Source organism: Carcharodon carcharias, chromosome 14 (genome assembly GCF_017639515.1).
Source record: "Carcharodon carcharias isolate sCarCar2 chromosome 14, sCarCar2.pri, whole genome shotgun sequence".
Taxonomy (NCBI): domain Eukaryota; kingdom Metazoa; phylum Chordata; class Chondrichthyes; order Lamniformes; family Lamnidae; genus Carcharodon; species Carcharodon carcharias.
Window position 1 is genome coordinate 81,245,709 of NC_054480.1, and position 17,397 is coordinate 81,263,105.

At 46.5% G+C, this 17,397-nt stretch overlaps 1 protein-coding gene across 2 annotated transcripts; it reads right to left on the reverse strand.

Annotated features, from left to right (window-relative positions):
* Positions 1–928: 928 nt before the first annotated feature.
* Positions 929–7,946, reverse strand: LOC121287222 (E3 ubiquitin-protein ligase RNF182). Of its 2 annotated transcripts, XM_041204906.1 has the most exons (3): positions 7,594–7,946; positions 6,946–7,169; positions 929–2,005 (listed from the first exon to the last, which is right to left on the reverse strand). In XM_041204906.1, exon 3 carries the CDS (start codon positions 1,818–1,820, stop codon positions 1,089–1,091), a length of 732 nt encoding a protein of 243 aa, XP_041060840.1. In that variant the 5' UTR covers positions 1,821–2,005; positions 6,946–7,169; positions 7,594–7,946; the 3' UTR covers positions 929–1,088. The 2 variants fall into 2 exon arrangements, with proteins under 2 accessions (XP_041060840.1, XP_041060841.1); XM_041204907.1 differs by lacking the exon at positions 6,946–7,169.
* Between the last annotated feature and the right edge of the window lie 9,451 nt (positions 7,947–17,397).

Consider the following 17,397-nt stretch of genomic DNA (forward strand, 5'->3'; position numbering starts at 1 on the left):
TGTGTTGTGTCAGTGCTGCTGTCAGCCAGGCTCACATAAACACAGGCAATGTGGCAGGCGGGTGAATTAGGTTAGGAACTGCTGGTGCCTACACTGGGAGAGTTAGGCTCCTAATGGGATGCTTTTCAATGGGAGAACTTAGGTCTTAGAGAGATGAGCTTTAATGGAAGAGTTTGGGGAGCAGAGGAGTTGGTTTTGATTGGACAGTTAAGGGGCTGCAGTGATTGAGAGTTTTTGAGACAGAGTTTGCGTATCAGAGGTTCTAATGGAAATGTCATTAACTCTATTTCCCTCCAGAGATGCTGCCTAACCTGCTGCATATTTCCAGCATTTTCTGGCTTGCATTTGCAGTATTTTGCTTTATCATTAGAGTATTTGGTGGGGGTGGGGGGGGGGGTGCGAAATGCACTGTGATTGGAGAGTTAGGTAATTAGGAGGTGGGTTTTGATTGACAAATTAGGGGGTAGGCTTTGATTGACAAATTAGGGGGTGGGCTTTGGTTGATGAATTAGGAGGTAGGCTTTGATTGACAAATTAGGGGGTGGGCTTTGATTGGCGAATTAGGAAGTGGGCTTTGATTGATGAATTAGGAGGTAGGCTTTGATTGACAAATTAGAGGGTGGGTTTTGATTGGCAAATTAGAAGGTGGGCTTTGATTGGCAAATTAGGTGGATTTTGATTGGCAAATTAGAAGGTGAGCTTTGATTGATGAATTGGGGGTAGGTTTTGACTGACGAATTAGGAGGTGTGTTTTGATTGGTGAATTAGGAGGCGAGTTTTGATTGACGAATTAGGAGGTGGGTTTTGATTGGCGAATTAGGGGGTGGGTTTTGATTGGCGAATTAGGGTATTGGGAGATGGACTAAATGGTTTTTTAAATTCTGCTGACCCAGTTTAGGTTTGATGGAAAAGGTAACTTCAGTTTGTGATCATTCAGTTGAAAAGCCATGGCTTTTGTGTTTTATTTGAACATTGGTTAAATTGTGCATTTACACATAATTCCAAACTATTGCAGTGTTGAGGGGTTACACCTCATCACTGTGGCAACAGTGACAACTTCTGTTCCAAATCCTACACAGTGCTCGATGTTATCTGGTCAAACAGTGCAAGGTTTCATGGAACACACATTGACAGAACCCATAAACTACACATAGGACCAGACTTGAAGGGACAAGACTAATGAAGATTATTCCGAGGGTGACCTTCTGGATCACTAGCAGATAGATGCCAAGGGGAACTGAGCTGAAATAAAAAAGCCCCAAAGTCCAAGTGAGCAAGTGGGGAAATCCCTTCCAGAGACAGGGCCTGCACTTGTCTGTCACCTGCTGACAGGATATGGATGTCAGGGAGTCCAAGCTGGAGGGTCTGTAGCTGATAATTGGTAATACATTGGTGTTGTTTGTTTGCAATGATTCTCTCTGAGGGTCTGTTATGGCGATGAGCAGACAGTTTGAGGAGTTGCTGGAAATCTCATGATTGGCAGGTGTCAACGTTATCTCAGATGATGAGCAATTCTTGGCCTTGTCTGGGAGGCTGAGGATAGCCATAATGTGTGGGTCATCTTGCAGTCGGCAGATCTTCTCTTTAGGTACATTCGTCTCCTGTCTGCAGAACGGACAACTGATGGTGTGGGGAGGGGAAGCTTTTAGTTTGGCAACCTTCTGGAGACATTTTGCACAGACACGATGATGGCAGTTTAACACCTTGGGCTTTCTGCTGTGCACATCGTAACAATTATAGCAGATCCTACACTCCAACTCATTCAATGTACAGAAGTGAGGGAGTTTGCTTTCTGCCTCAGATATCTGCTGCTGGCTCATCTTAACCTGAAGAGAGGCTTCCAGGTCTGTAACACTGACTGCAAATCTTTAGGCACAAAGGCGATTTTAAGGATGTCTCCTCGCTTTCTGAGTAACAATCCACAGGATGGGGAATCATTACCCAACAATTGCTATTCGACCCATCAATTCCATGCTGGCTCACTCTTGAAAGGAGAAGAAACTCCCTGCAAAAAGTAGGAGAAACTGGTTAGTGCCATAGTTTCCATGGTTACAGCCCTACCCTCAATGACACCAGACCCAGAATTAGACAGGTCAGGCTCTATTCAGTTCCAGTTAATTGATGGTTATGGGGTAAATTAGTCCTTTCCAAACCAGATCCTGTTCCACCGTTTAGTCATTGCTAAATGGTTAAAACCCATCAGTAATTACAAGAAATGCCATAAAGATAAGTCTAAATGAAGGTTATTCAGTTCATCTAGTTCATCCTTCTAGAGATATTTACGATTCTCCATCGCCCACAGCATGAAAGTGACGAATGAGTGACATCAGAGTGGTTTACACCAAGTTGTACCTGAGGGAGCTTTACTCTGTATCTAACTTTGCAACAGTATAGACAATGCAGAGGGACCTTTACTCTGTGTCTAACATTTGCCCTCTCGAGCCTGCTCCGCCATTCAATAAGATCATGATGGATCTGATTATGGCTTCAAATCCACTTTCCTGCCTTACCTTTGCCCAGAGACTGAACTGGACTAGCCATATAAATACTGTGGCTACAAGAGCAGGTCAGAGGTTAGGAATCCTGTGGCGAGTAACTCACCTCCTGACTCCCCAAAGCCTGCCCACCATCTACAAGGCACAAGTCAGGAGTGTGATGGAATACTCCCCACTTGCCTGGATGAGTGCAGCTCCCACAACACTCAAGAAGCTTGACACCGTCCAGAACAAAGCAGCCCACTTGTTTGGCACCACATCCACCTACATTCACTCCCTCCACCACTGATGCACATTAGCAGCAGTGTGTACCATCTACAAGATGCACTGAAGGAATTTGCCAAGGCTCCTTAGACAGCACCTTCCAAACCCACGACCGCTACCACCTAGCAGGACAAGGGCAGCAGACACATGGGAACACCATCACCTGGAAGTTCCCCTCCAAGTCACTCACCATCCTGATTTGGAAGTATATCACCGTTCCTTCACTGTCACAGGGTCAAAATCCCGGAACTCCCTTCCTAACAGCACTGTGGGTGTACCTACTTCACATGGACTGCAGTGGTTCAAAAAGGCAGCTCACCACCACCTTCTCAAGAGCGATTAGGGATGGGCAATAAATGCTGGCCCAGCCAGTGATGCCCACATCCTGTTAATGAATAGAGGAAAAAGTTCCATTCCCCAACCACACCTGTGCTCTCTACACTTGTTCCCAGTTCAGAAATGCCTCAATTTTAAACTTCTCATCCTTGTTTTTAAATCCCTCTCCAGCCTCACCCACTCCCTATCTCTATAACCTCCTCTAGCCCCACAACCCTCCTAGATACCTGCACTCCTCTAATTCTGGCCTCTTGTGCATCCCCAATTATATTTGCTCCACCACTGGTGGCTGCGTCTTCAGTTGCTTTAGGCTCCAAGCTCGGGAGCTCCCTCCCCACACCTCTCTGTCTCTGGAGCTCTCTTTCCTCCTTTAACATACTCCTTAAAACCTAGCTCTTTGACCAAGCCTTTGGTCTTCTGATCCAAGATCTCCTTATAAGGAATATGTGACTCAGTGTCAATCAATAAATCACTCCTGTGATGTGCCAGTTGAAAAAGATTTTATTATTTTCAAGATATTTTATAATTGGAGCTTGTCATGTTCATCCCTGTTCATTTCTCTTCCCAATACATTCATTCGTTCTTTCTCTTCTATCTCTCTGCCTTGTTCTCGCTGTCTGTCTGTCTGTCTCTCTCACTCTCTCTCTCTGTCTTTGTCTCTCATCTCTCTCTCTCTCTGCCTCCTAATCTCCATGTCTTCCTCTCCCCTCCATGTTTTTCTCTTACTCTCTGCTTTGCTTTCTCTTTCCTTTTCTCTCTCTCTTCCTTGTCTCTCTCTCTGGTTCCCTCTATCTCCCCCTCACTCTCTCTCTCTCCCCCTGTGTATCCCCCTGTGTCTGTCTGCATTTCTTTATCTGTCTCATGTTCCTGCTCCCTCTCTCTGTCTCCCTGCCCCTCTGTCACCCCGTCTCCCAGCCCCTCTGTCTCCTTACCTCTCTGTTTCCATAGAACCACAGAACACTACAACACAGAAAACAGGCCATATGGCCCTTCTGGTCTGTGCCAAAATATTATTCTGCTAGTCCCATTGACCTGCACCTAGTCCATAACCCTCCAGACCTCGCCCATCCATGTACGTATCTAATTTATTCTTAAAACTTAAGAGTGAGCCTGCATTTACCACCTCAGATGGCAGCTTGTTCCACACTCTCACCACTCTCTGAGTGAAGAAGTTCCCCCTAATGTTCCCCCTAAATCTTTCCCCTTTCACCCTAAAGCCATGTCCTCTCATACTTATTTCTCCTAATCTAAGTGGAAAGAGCCTACTCACATTTACTCTGTCTACACCCCTCATAATTTTGTAAACTTCTATCATATCTCCCCTCATCCTTCTACGCTCCAAGGAAAAAGTCCTAACCTGTTTAATCTTTCCCTGTAACTCAACTCCTGAAGACCCGGCAACATCCTAGTAAATCTTCTCTGCACTCTCTCAATCTTACTGATATCCTTCCTGTAGTTAGGCGACCAGAACTGCACACAATACTCCAAAGTTGGCCTCACCAATGTCTTATACAACCTCACCATAACATCCCAACTCCTATACTCAATACTTTGATTTATGAAGGCCAGTATGCCAAAAGCTTTCTTTACAATCTTGTCTACCTGTGACGCCACTTTCAGGGAATTATGTATCTGAACTCCCAGATCCCTTTGTTCCTCCGCCCTCCTCAGTGCCCTACCATTTACTGTGTATGTCCTACCTTGGTTTGACCTTCCAAAATGTAACACCTCATACTTTTCCGCATTAAATTCCATCTGCCATTTTCTGGTCCATTTTTCCAGTTGGTCCAGATCTCTCTGCAAGCTTTGAAAGCCTTCCTCACTGTCCACAACGCCTCCAATCTTAGTGTCATCAGCAAACTTGCTGATCCAATTCACCACATTATCATCCAAATCATTGATATAGACAACAAACAACAATGGCCCCAGCACAGATCCCTGAGGCACACCACTAGTCACAGACCTCCAGTCTGAGAAGCAATCATCCACTACCACTCTCTGTCTTCTCCCACACAGCCAATTTCGAATCCAGTTTACAACCTCTCCATGGCTACCAAGTGTCTGAACCTTCTGAACTAACCTCCCATGTGGTACCTTGTCAAAGGCCTTATTAAAGTCCACTCAGACAACATCCACAGCGTTTCCTTCATCTACTTTCTTGTAGAGTTTTTCTCCTCGAAAAACTCTACAAGGCTCGTTAAACACGACCTACCACGCACAAAGCCATGTTGACTATCCTTAATCAGCCCTTGGCTGTCCAAATAATTATATATCTGATCTCTCAGAACACCTTCCAATAATTTACCTATTACTGACGTCAGGCTCACTGGCCTGCAATTACCTGGTTTACTTTTGGAGCCTTTTTTAAACAACGGAACAACATGAGCTACCCTCCAATCCTCCGGCACCTCACCATTGGCTAAGGACATTTTAAATATTTCTGCCAGGGCCCCTGCAATTTCTACACTAGTCTTCCTCAAGGTCTGAGGGAATATCATGTCAGGCCCGGGGGATTTATCTACCTTTATTCGCTGTAAGGCAGCAATGCTCCTCTTTAATCTCTATATGTTCCATGAAACTACGGCTTGTTTCCCTTCCTTCCTTATACACTATGCCAGTTTCCAGCTGTCTCTCTCTCTCTCTCTGTCTCTCTCTCCCTGTCTCTCGCTCTCCCACAGTCTGTCTCTCTCCCTGACTCTGTCTCCCTATCTCTCTATCCCTCTGTCTCCCTGCCCCTCTGTCTCCCTGCCCCTCTGTCTCCCTGGTCCTCTACCTCTCTGTCTCCCAGCCCTTCTGCCTCTCTGTCTTCCTGCCCCTTTGTCTCCCTGGCCCTCTGTCTCCCTGGTCCTCTGTCTCCCTGCCCCTCTCTGCCTCCCTGGCCCTCTGCCTCTCTGTCTTCCTGTTTCCCCGCCTCTCTATCCCGCTGTCTGTCTCTCTCAGCCCCTTTGTCTCTCTCTCTCTCTCCCCCCTTGTCTCTCTTTCTCTCCTTGTCTCTCTCCCTGTCTCTCGCTCTCCCTCTGTCTGTCTCTCTCCCTGACTCTGTCTCCCTATCTCTCGATCCCTCTGTCTCTGTCTCCCTGTCTCTCTCTCTCCCTGTCTCTCCCCCACCTCTCTCTTTCCCCATCTCCCTTTTCCTGTCTCTCGCTCCCCGCCTCTCTCTCCCCGTCTCTCTCCCTCTCTTTCTCTCTCTCTCCCTGTCTCTCCTTCCCTGTCTCTTTCTCTCTTCCTGTCTCTCTCTCTTTCTCTCCCTGTCTCTCTCTCTCCCTGTCTCTCTCTCTCTCTCTCTGTCTCTCTCTTCTTGTTTCTTTCTCTCTCCATGTCTCTCTCTCTGTCTCTCTCTCCCTGTCTCTCTCTCCCTGTCCCGCTATCCCTGTCTCTGTCTCCCTATCTGTCCCCCTGTCTCTCTACCCTATCTCTCTCGCCTGTCTCTCTCCCCCCTGTCTCACCCCCATCCCTCTCCCCATCTCTCTCCTCGTCTCTCTCTCCCCGTCTCTCTCTCTTTCTCCCTCTGTCTCTCTCTCTGCCCCGTCTCTCTCTCTGCCCCTGTCTCTCTCTCTCTGCCCCTGTCTCTCTCTCTCCCCCGTCTCTCTCCCCCGTATCTCTCTCTCTCTCCCTCTAATTTGGCTCAGTTCTTTCACTCTCAGTCGGGTTTTCACTCTCACAGCCAATGCTGCTGTTAGGAACGCTCACTGATGCTGACGCACTGCAGCAAACCTGCTTATGTGCAATGGAGCAGCTCATCCATTCCTCACAATGCTGCTAGTCTGGTTTGTCATCCTTATTAAGGGTTACAGAGACTGCAAAAACATGGAGATAAGATCAGAAATAGGCCCAAAGTTGCTATGTTTACCTGGTAGCTGTTGAGGGAGGTTTCAAGAGGAAGAGAGACATCACTGCTTGTTGTATCTCTCAGCATTGGGCTGTGTTCAAGAGCAAGGAGCAGAAAGCAAGGGTTTGTACATGATTCCTGACCTCCCCATGTCTGCTTCCAGACTGAATCCTCCTGACAGCGACTCACTGCAGCCTCTTCAATGAATCCGGATATGAGAGCGAATGTACCACAGCACTGAGAGTCTGAAACACACTGAGGTCAGTGTCTGGGATAGTAGCCAGGAAACACACACACAGCATCTTGTATAATTTATACCAGTACAGGAACCAAATACAGTGGAGAGACCAACAGCTTCATCAGCACACTGAGACTTAGATAGACACACAATGAAAGAAAGAGACAGAGAAGGAGAGAGACAGAGAGAGAGAGTGGCAGAGAGGCAGGGAGAGCAAGAGAGAGAGGCACACACACACACATATACACACGGCAGAGTGAGAGAGATAGCGAGAAAGACAGAGAGAGAGAGTCATGGAGGGTGTTTGCGTTTTGCAATGCAACAGTACTACTTGTCCCATCTGGCTTTCCATAGTCTGGTGACTTCTGCCATGAGGCAGTCTCCGTAAGCAGACATCTCGAGATCAATTCAACAAAGACTTACAAACCTACCAGGAGAACATCGTCTGGAGATAGATGAGAGTCGTGATATCTTACAGTCTGCTGCCACCATGTATGTTGAGGGCCTCGATGTAGACCACAAGGGATCAGTCTCTATGCTAAGCAAGATACTGAGATTGATGACGGTTCTGGTCGAACACAATTACATGAAGTTTATTACTCGCAACAACTATATGCAGCTCTGCAGAGGCCTGGATTTAGCCTGGATCCTAACAGTTACATAGGCTGATTATTTGACTATATGCCTGACTCATAAGGTACACAAAGTCTTACTGACACAGAGTCACAGACAGTAGTGAGCATCTGCAGTAGAGATCACAGGCAACAGTGAATATCTAACATGGAGGCTGTACTGTTTCTCCTCCAGCCTTACACATGGTGATGTCAGAGTGAAGTCACTATGCAGCTTCTTAAAGGCACATTTCATTGTCTGCATTGGCACACACACAATGTCACCACAGTGAGAGTATGAGACCAATTCAGTATCTGCCGAGAAGGATTCCAGCTGCCCTCAAGTCAAGCCTAAAGGACAAGATAGAAGAGCTGGGAAAGAGGGGAGTAACCGAGAAAGTGACAGCTCCTACAGGCTGGATGAGCAGCATGGGAGCAGTGAAACAACTGGGAAAGCTGCGAATGTGCTCAGGCCCAGAGGAGCTAAACAAAGTGTTACAGGGAGTAGTGATGAAAGGATGGCCTGAGAGTGTCCAGGACACACCTATGATCACAAGAGCATATTGGACATATTGAGATGAATTGACAGCCCAAGATGGCATCTTGTACAAGGGAAATAGAGTCCTCATCCCTAAAGAGATGAGAGGAGAGATGCTAAAGTGCATCCATGCAAGCAATCAAGGAATTGAATCGAGCTTGAGAAAGGCAAGAGAAGTGCTCTATCGGCCAAACATGAGCAATGAAATTAAAGACCAGATTGGCCAGTATGGTGCTTGTAACAAGTACCAAGCTAAACAAACTAGAGAGCCATTGGTCACACATGACATCCCAGACAGACCATGGATGAAGCTGGGAGTAGACCTCTTCACTATAGCAGAAACTGACTATCCTGTTACTGTAGATTACTATTCTGACTACTGGGAGTTAAACCAGCTGACTTCAACATCAGGAGAAATAGTAGAATGCCAGAAAGCACAATTCAGTCGGTACAGCATTCCAGACATTGTGATGAGTGACAATACCCTCAGTTCACAAGTGAAGAATTCAGCCGATTCACAAAGGATTGGGATATTCAGCACTATGCATTGCCTCCACACTATCCCCAGCTGAATGGAAAGGCTGAGGCTGCAGTGAAAAATCACCAAAGGAATCAACAAGAAATTGAGCAACTCCAGCACAGACAAGGCAATCCTTAAGGGGCTGAAGGCATGGAAAGTAGTCCAGTCCAAAGGCTAATGTCACGCCACACCCAAACTACTCTTCCAATAGCAAAAAAGCAGCTGAAACCAGAATAGTAACAGACGCGAGTGAAAAAATCAAGGTGAAATGGCAGGAAGACAGTTTGACAAGACTGCCAAACCATTACCAGGGCTGAGCATTGGAGAGCCAGTCAGGGTACAGACCTTCAACACTCTCAACAGGAGTCAGCCCATTTGGAAACTTGGGACATGCGTAGAGAAATTATCACCTCAATGGTGCATGGTGGAAGTGAACGACCAAATATACTGGTGCAACTGCAGGCACACATGCATACAACCAGAGAAGCTGTTCCTTCACAGCTATTGGCCAGTCAGGGAGTGTACTGAGCACAGAACCACCATCAATCCCAGAAGTCCACTGGTCTCCAGCAATGGCAATGGAGAAACATCAGTTACTATGGCAACATAGTAACGGCACTCTCTGGACCAAGGAACGTCACCCTGATGAACAGCCAATGTCAACGCAAATGTGTACCATTAAGAAACCTGCATGATTTAAAGACTGTGTATGCAATACAGATGCAGAGACCGACCAGCAGAACAAACAGTGTTAATTCATGAGAGCAGTGGGTGTATAGTGGGTAACTTGGGTAACTCACAGTTACAGGGGGATGTGTGTGTCTGTTGTTCGTTAGGGAGAGGGGTGGTTGAGTCTTTTGTTTAGTATGGAAGGGGGGATGTTTGAGTTTTGAAATGCAACAATACTATGTGCCCCAACTGGCTTTGCATAGTCAGGTGACCTCTGCCATGAGGCAGTCTCTGTAAGCAGACACCTTGAGATCAGTTCAATAAAGACTTACAATGAGAAAGCACTGAGAAGCACCACAGTCTTTAAACATGAAACAGAGAGAGAGAGTAAGAGATAGAGAGAGAAACAGACAGAGAGACACAGAGAGTAAGAGGCAGCGAGAGAGAGAGAGAGAGAGCAGGATTTTCACCCTGGGGTTGGGAAACTGAGGTTTTTGGGTCCGGACTCTGCACTGGGAGAGTAGTGCCATCCTGTGATTTTTGTGGAAGTGTGCTAGCTGTTAAATGGTCGGAGGGTGGGTTGGCTGATTAATTAGTGGCTGCAGGGCTGGGATAGAAGTGGGACTCTGCAATTGTGGGTCTGATTTAAATGGAACGCAGCAGCCATTGCTCTGGCTACCATTTGAAAAGGGAATTGCAAGAAGGAGGGAGACAGGAGGAGCGGCAACAGAACCACAATTCAGATCAGTCGTAATCTAATTGGACAGTGGATCAGGTTTGAAAGGCTGAATGACTGACCCCCTGTTCCTAATATTCCTAAACTGTGAGCTCTTTACTGTTGCTGCCATCTAATAATAAGGATCTTAGTGTTCCTGAGCTGGGGACAGTCTGCTGGCTTTGCTACTGCTGATTGACCTGCCTCTGTTGCTCAGCTGGTGTTACACTGGGTCGGGATCAGGCTGCTGGAATGGGATTGGACTGCTGGAATGGGATCAGTCTGCTGGGATCAGTCTGCTGGAATCAGGTTGCTTGGATCAGGCTGCCCACCTGCAGTCTACTGGACTAAGATCAGGCAGCTGGGATCAGTCTGCTGGAATCAGTTTGCTTGGATCAGGCTGCCAGGAGCAGTCTACTGGACTAAGATCAGGCAGCTGGGATCAGGCTGCTGGAATCTGGCTGCTGGGATCAGGCTGTTGGGATCAGGCTGTTGGGATCAGACTGCTGGAATCTGGCTGCTGGGATCAGGCTGTTGGGATCAGGCTGTTGGGATCAGACTGCTGGGATCAGTCTCCTGAAATCAGGTTGCTGGGATCAGGCTGCCAGGAACAGTCTACCGGACTAAGATCAGGCAGTTGGGATCAGTCTGCTGGGATCAGGCTGTTGGGATCAGACTGCTGGAATCTGGCTGCTGGAAGGGATTAGGCTTTTGGGATCGGGCTGCTGTGATCAGTCTGCGAGGATCAAGCTGCTATCCATCTGTTGGGATCAGGCTGCTGGGATCAGGCTGCTGGGATCGGGCTGCTGGGATTGGGCTGCTGGGATTGAGTTGCTGGACATCAAGCTATTTGTGTTATTGGGCTGGGATTACTATCTTGGTGATAGTGCCCTGAGAGCAATCAGCCAGGGTTTGAATCAATTGTTGTCCTGGAATGAGCTGGTGATGTTTAGCTAGATACAGATCACAAGATTATCAGTGAAAAGCAGATAATTTTAGTAAGGCCCAGAATAAATACTCAGACATTGTGTGTTATGATTTTATTGAAAGACTTAAGGGGAGATCCTGGTCTCTGGGCAGAAACACAACATGGGCAATAGTGAACCAGCTGTCTGCTTTTACATCAACTGGGCCAGAATTTTACGCTTGTTGGGCGGGCGGGTGCCAGACCTGAATGAACGTAGAGTGACATGTGAAGGCATCGGGCGAGCATCCCAGCATCATCATGATATTTCGGTCACTGGGCACACATGGGAGTCAGCACTGCCCCCACTGGCAATTAACAGGCCTATTAAGACCATAAAGTAGCAACTGAATTAAATTTTTTGCTGCCTGTGAGTGAAAAGGCCAAGCGGCCTTTGGATATTTTGCGAATGAGGTTTCATCCAGTGATTAAAAAAAAAAATTAAACTTTCCAAACTAATTTCTAACATGCCCTTGCTGGCGTGGCAGAGTCACATGCGAGGAAATGTTATAAATATTTTTAAATCCTTTATTTTCTTTGTTCAAAATCTTCATTTCCTGTGTGCACCCGCGTGCATGTGCGAGCTTGCTCATTCACCCTCCTCCCCCACCCCACACAGGCAGCGCTTCAGCACACGTTTCACGCTGGGTGGGCCTTAATTGGCCAGTCAGAGTAAAATGGCGGGCGGTGGTTGGCTTCCCAACTGCTCCCACTCCCGCTCCTGCTCCCGCTTCCCTCCCCTCCCCCGACGATCCCGCCCAATGAGGGCAAAATTCTGCCCCTGATGTCCCTTTTTAAAATGGAATCGAACAGCCTATAAAACAACCCACTGATTAACAATCTCTCCTTTTGTATAACAATCAAGATCAATTGACCGTTGAGTGTACATCCAGAATTCAATCCCACAAATCCCTGTGTTCTCGCAGAAAGGGAATTTCCTCAGTTGCCAGGAATTTGATGAAATTTAAGGAGCCAGGGTCAGGGATCAACCAGAGTTGTGGGGACTGAGTCGGGAATCACGCAGAATCCCAGGACTGGGTCAGGAATCACCCAGAATCCCGGGACTGGGTCAGGAATCACCCAGAATCCTGGGAATGAGTCGGGAGTCACCCAGAGTCCCAGGAATGAGTCAGGAATTACCCAGAGTCCTGCTGTGAAGGATTATCAATGCAGTTAGGTGGAATATAGATAATTAGGTAGAATTCAGATATAAATGGGATGTTACATTTTAGGAATAAAGATTCTCTTACTACTAATGAATTTAAGCAGAAAAGGTTTAAAGTTTTCACCCAGACAGAGCCATCTCAGATCCCTGACTTAAATCATATGCCCATTACCTAATGACCTTAGAATTAATTGGAATTTTTAAAAAAGATTTTTGAAAATAGGTAACAGATACACACTATTACAGAAAAATTACAGACAACTTTGAAGAAAGAACAAATTAAAAGCTGGTGCAAGATAGAACCAATGTCTTGTGAACTATTATCAATCAATTTAAGGATTTTCAATCACAGAAAATGGATTATTACATATCACCCTTACAAGAGCACAGTTACTTTGGATAACCTGATTGTAAAATGATAAAAACAAAAAACTGCAGATGCTGGAAATCCAAAACAAAAACAGAATTACCTGGAAAAGCTCAGCAGGTCTGGCAGCATCGGCGGAGAATAAAAGAGTTGACGTTTCGAGTCCTCATGACCCTTCAACAGAACTGAGTGAATATTAGGAGAGGGGTGAAATATAAGCTGGTTTAAGGTGGGGGGGGGGGCGCGGTTAGGGGGAGAGAAGTGGGGCGGGGGGAGGGTGGTGTGGTTGTAGGGACAAGCAAGCAGTGATAGGAGCAGATAACCAAGAGATGTCACAGTCAAAAGAACACAGAGGTGTTGAAGTTGGTGATATTATCTAAACGAATGTGCTAATTAAGAATGGATGGCAGGGCACTCAAGGTACAGCTCTAGTGCGGGTGGGTTGGAAAGACTAGCAGGGAATACAAGATTTAAAAATAATGGAAATAGGTGGGAAAAGAAAAATCCATATAAATTATTGGAAAAAAACAAAAGGAAGGGGGGAGAAATGGGAAGGGGGTGGGGATGGAGGAGGGAGTTCAAGATCTAAAGTTGTTGAATTCAATATTCAGTCCGGAAGGCTGTGAAGTGCATACTCGGAAGATGAGGTGTTGTTCCTCCAGTTTGCATTGGGCTTCACTGGAACAATGCAGCAAGCCAAGGACAGACATGTGGGCAAGAGAGCTGGGTGGAGTGTTAAAATGGCAAGCAACAGGGAGGTTTGGGTCATTCTTGCGGACAGACCGCAGGTGTTTTACAAAGTGGTTGCCCAGTTTACGTTTGGTCTCTCCAAAGTAGAGGAGACCGCATTGGGAGCAACGAATGCAGTAGACTAAGTTGGGGGAAATACAAGTGAAATGCTGCTTCACTTGAAAGGAGTGGTTGGGCCCTTGGATGGTGAGGAGAGAGGAAGTGAAGGGCAGGTGTTGCATCTTTTATGTGGGCATGGAGAGGTGCCATAGGTGGGGGTTGAGGAGTAGGGGGTGATGGAGGAGCGGACCAGGGTGTCCCGGAGGGAACGATACCTACGGAATGCCGCTGGAGGGGGTGAAGGGAAGATGCGTTTAGTGGTGGCATCATGCTGGAGTTGGCGGGAATGGCGGAGGATGATCCTTTGAATGCGGAGGCTGGTGGGGTGATTAGTGAGGACAAGGGGGACCCTATCATGTTTCTGGGAGGGAGGAGAAGGCGTGAGGGCGCTTGAGTGGGAGATGGGCCGGACATGGTTGAGGGCCCTGTCAATGACCGTGGGTGGAAAACCTCAGTTAAGGAAGAAGGAGGACATGTCAGAGGAACTGTTTTTGAAGGTAGCATCTTCAGAACATATGCGACGGAGGCGAAGGAACTGAGAGAATGGGATGGAGTCCTTACAGGAAGCGGGGTGTGAGGAGCTGTAGTCGAGGTAGCTGTGGGAGTCGGTAGGCTTGTAATGGATATTGGTGGACAGTCTATCACCAGAAATTGAGACAGAGAGGTCAAGGAAGGGAAGGAAAGTGTCAGAGATGGACCATGTGAAAATGATGGAGGGGTGGAGATTGGAAGCAAAATTAATAAATTTTTCCAAGTCCTGACGAGAGCATGAAGCAGCACCAAAGTAATCATCGATGTACCGAAGAAAGAGTTGTGGGAGGGGGCCGGAGTAGGACTGGAACAAGGAATGTTCCACATACCCCATAAAGCGACAGGCATAGCTGGGGCCCATGCGGGTACCCATAGCCACACCTTTTATTTGGAGGAAGTGAGAGGAGTTAAGGGAGAAATTGTTCAGTGTGAGAACAAGTTCAGCCAGACGGAAGAGAGTAGTGGTGGATGGGGATTGTTCGGGCCTCTGTTCGAGGAAGAAGCTAAGGGCCCTCAGACCATCCTGGTGGGGGATGGAGGTGTAGAGGGATTGGACGTCCATGGTGAAGAGGAAGTGGTTGGGACCAGGGAACTGGAAATTGTTGATGTGACGTAAGGTGTCAGAGGAATCATGGATGTAGGTGGGAAGGGACTGGACAAGGGGAGAGAGAAGGGAGTCAAGATAACGAGAAATGAGTTCCGTGGGGCAGGAGCAAGCTGAGACGATCGGTCCACCGGGACAGTTCTGTTTGTGGATTTTGGGTAGGAGGTAGAAACGGGCCGTCCGAGGTTGGGCGACTATCAGGTTGGAAGCTGTGGGAGGAAGATCTCCAGAGGAGATGAGGTCAGTGACAGTCCTGGAAACAATGGCTTGATGTTCAGTGGTGGGGTCATGGTCCAGGGAGAGGTAGGAGGAAGTGTCTGCGAATTGACGCTCAGCCTCCGCGAGGTAGAGGTCAGTGCACCAGACAACAACAGCACCACCCTTGTCAGCGTGTTTGATGACAATGTTGGGGTTGGACCTGAGAGAACAGAATGCAGTAAGTTCAGAGAGAGACAGGTTAGACTGGGTGAGAGGAGCAGAGAAATTGAGACGACTAATGTCGCGCCGACAGTTCTCAATGAAAAGATCAAGAGAAGGTAAGAATCCAGAGGGAGGGGTCCAGGTGTAGGGAGAATATTGGAGGTGGGTAAAAGGATCCGTTGAACGGGGAGAGGACTCCTGCCCAAAGAAGTAAGCACGAAGACGGCGGAAGAAGAGTTCAGCATCGTGCCGAACCCGAAATTCATTGAGGTGAGGGCGTAAGGGTATGAAACTAAATCCTTTGCTAAGCACCGAACGTTCAGCGTCAGAGAGGGGAAGGTCAGGGGGTATAGTGAATACATGGCTGGGGCTGGGATTGGAAGATGGGGTGGGAACGGAGGGACATGCAGGGGTGGAGGGTCCTAGATGGGTGTTGGTGTCGATGAGTTGTTGGAGCTTGCGTTCCTTAGCACTTGAGAGAAAAAGTTTCTTGTTGAGGCGTCAGATGAGACAAAGAACAAAATGAAACTGGGGGCACGCGCAGCTTTGGAAAAGGGTACGGCGGTGCTGCTGGAGGGAGAGGTCAAGTGTGTTCATATGGCGGCACATGGCACTGAGTGTGGATCTCAGAATGTGACGGGAACAGCAGTCCGAGAAACATTTTATGTCCCGGAGATACCTGTAATCCTGGGTGGGTTCGAAACAGGAGGGATGGAATTTCAGTTGAAATCCACGTGGGGAAAGTTGGAGACGGAGACAGTCACTGAGAAAGGAGATATGGCTGTGAAAGCGGGTTTTAGTAAACACCTTGTCAAACACCAGGAGAGAAATGGAAAGCAATGAAGGTGAACAAGGCAAAAGAGAGATATGGAAATCTTGTCGCAGAGAGGAACAAAACTTCTTCAAGGTAGGCATTCCTTGAAGAGGAGTGGCAGTCAATTAAACACAGAGATAAAAACAAAAAACTGCGGATGCTGGAAATCCAAAACCAAAACAGAATTACCTGGAAAAACTCAACAGGTCTGGCAAAAAGAACTGGACTGACCATTCTTTGTAAAGTTTAAAAGCTTTTTAAAAACAAGATGACCAAGACGAACAAGATAAATTAACAAATAAACAAAAGTTAAAATGATTGGTAAGATATTAAAAACATTCTTGACAAGATAAAAGATCACAAATTTGTGATAAGAAAATTTGCAGCAATTAAATAATCAACTAATAATAGTGAATGATATAACTTTATAAGGAAGGGGATGAATCTATGCAGAGAGGTAATACCCACATTTGTAAAAGATGAGCGAGTCAGATTAGAAACAATGAAATCCTCATCAGTACTTCTCACTGTAAGAGGGCCAAATGCATAGTTAGATCCTTCTACTCGGGTAGAGGGGGAGTGTCTTGCTCTACATATGGCGTTGCTGCTCAGAGAATCTAAGGAAGTGATTTACTTCAGATTTTGATGGATACGCGAAGATATTTTGCTGTAAGGTTGGAGAGGTTGAACCTTTGAATTCTATATTAGACATGAGATTATGTTTTCCATCTTTTTATAATCTTTAATGTTGCAATAGATACTTAAAGCATATTTCATGTTTGTTTCTTTAATACATTTAACAAGTGCCACTGAGTTCTCACACAGAGTACCATTAGAATCCCTGTCCAAGATTCTACACTAACAGTTTATTTAAATAATGCTGCACAGTGTAAAATAGGGAATTGTACTTTTTAACTATACACTTCATTACACCAATTAAATCAGACACCATTCACCCACTCTTGACAATGAGATTTGAGAAATTTTTATTCTGTAAAACCTGCTACAATTTTGAAAGGTTCTTTGCTTCTGTATTACTTGACACAATCCTTTATACAAATGATCATTGTTATAGCTTGAGCCTATTCACTGGTCAGCAATTCCCTGTGTAGCTCCTTCATTCCCATCCAGTATAGTGAGGAGGCTGAATGGTAGAATGATATCATGCAGTTGGAGGCTATTTGGCCTATTGTGCTTTTGCTGACCCTTTTAAAGGAAGAATCCAATTCATCAAACTCCCCAATCTTTCCTCACGCACCTGCAAAATTTACTTTTTCAAATTTTAATCCAGTTCTCTTTTAAATGTTACTGTTGACTCTCATTCTACTTTCCAGGTAACAACAACTCACTGGGCTGAAACATCTCCTCAGCTCCCCTCTGCTTCTGATGAAATGAGACCAATCAGTGGCCTCTGGTTATCAGTCCTGTGACCAGATTGCCTGAAGATAGTGCTAAACTGACCAAACTG

Coding starts and splice junctions, on each gene's coding strand:
- LOC121287222 (XM_041204907.1), bottom strand. CDS start 1,820: ATGAGCCAGCAGCAGATATCTGAGGCAGAAAGCAAACTCCCTCACTTC.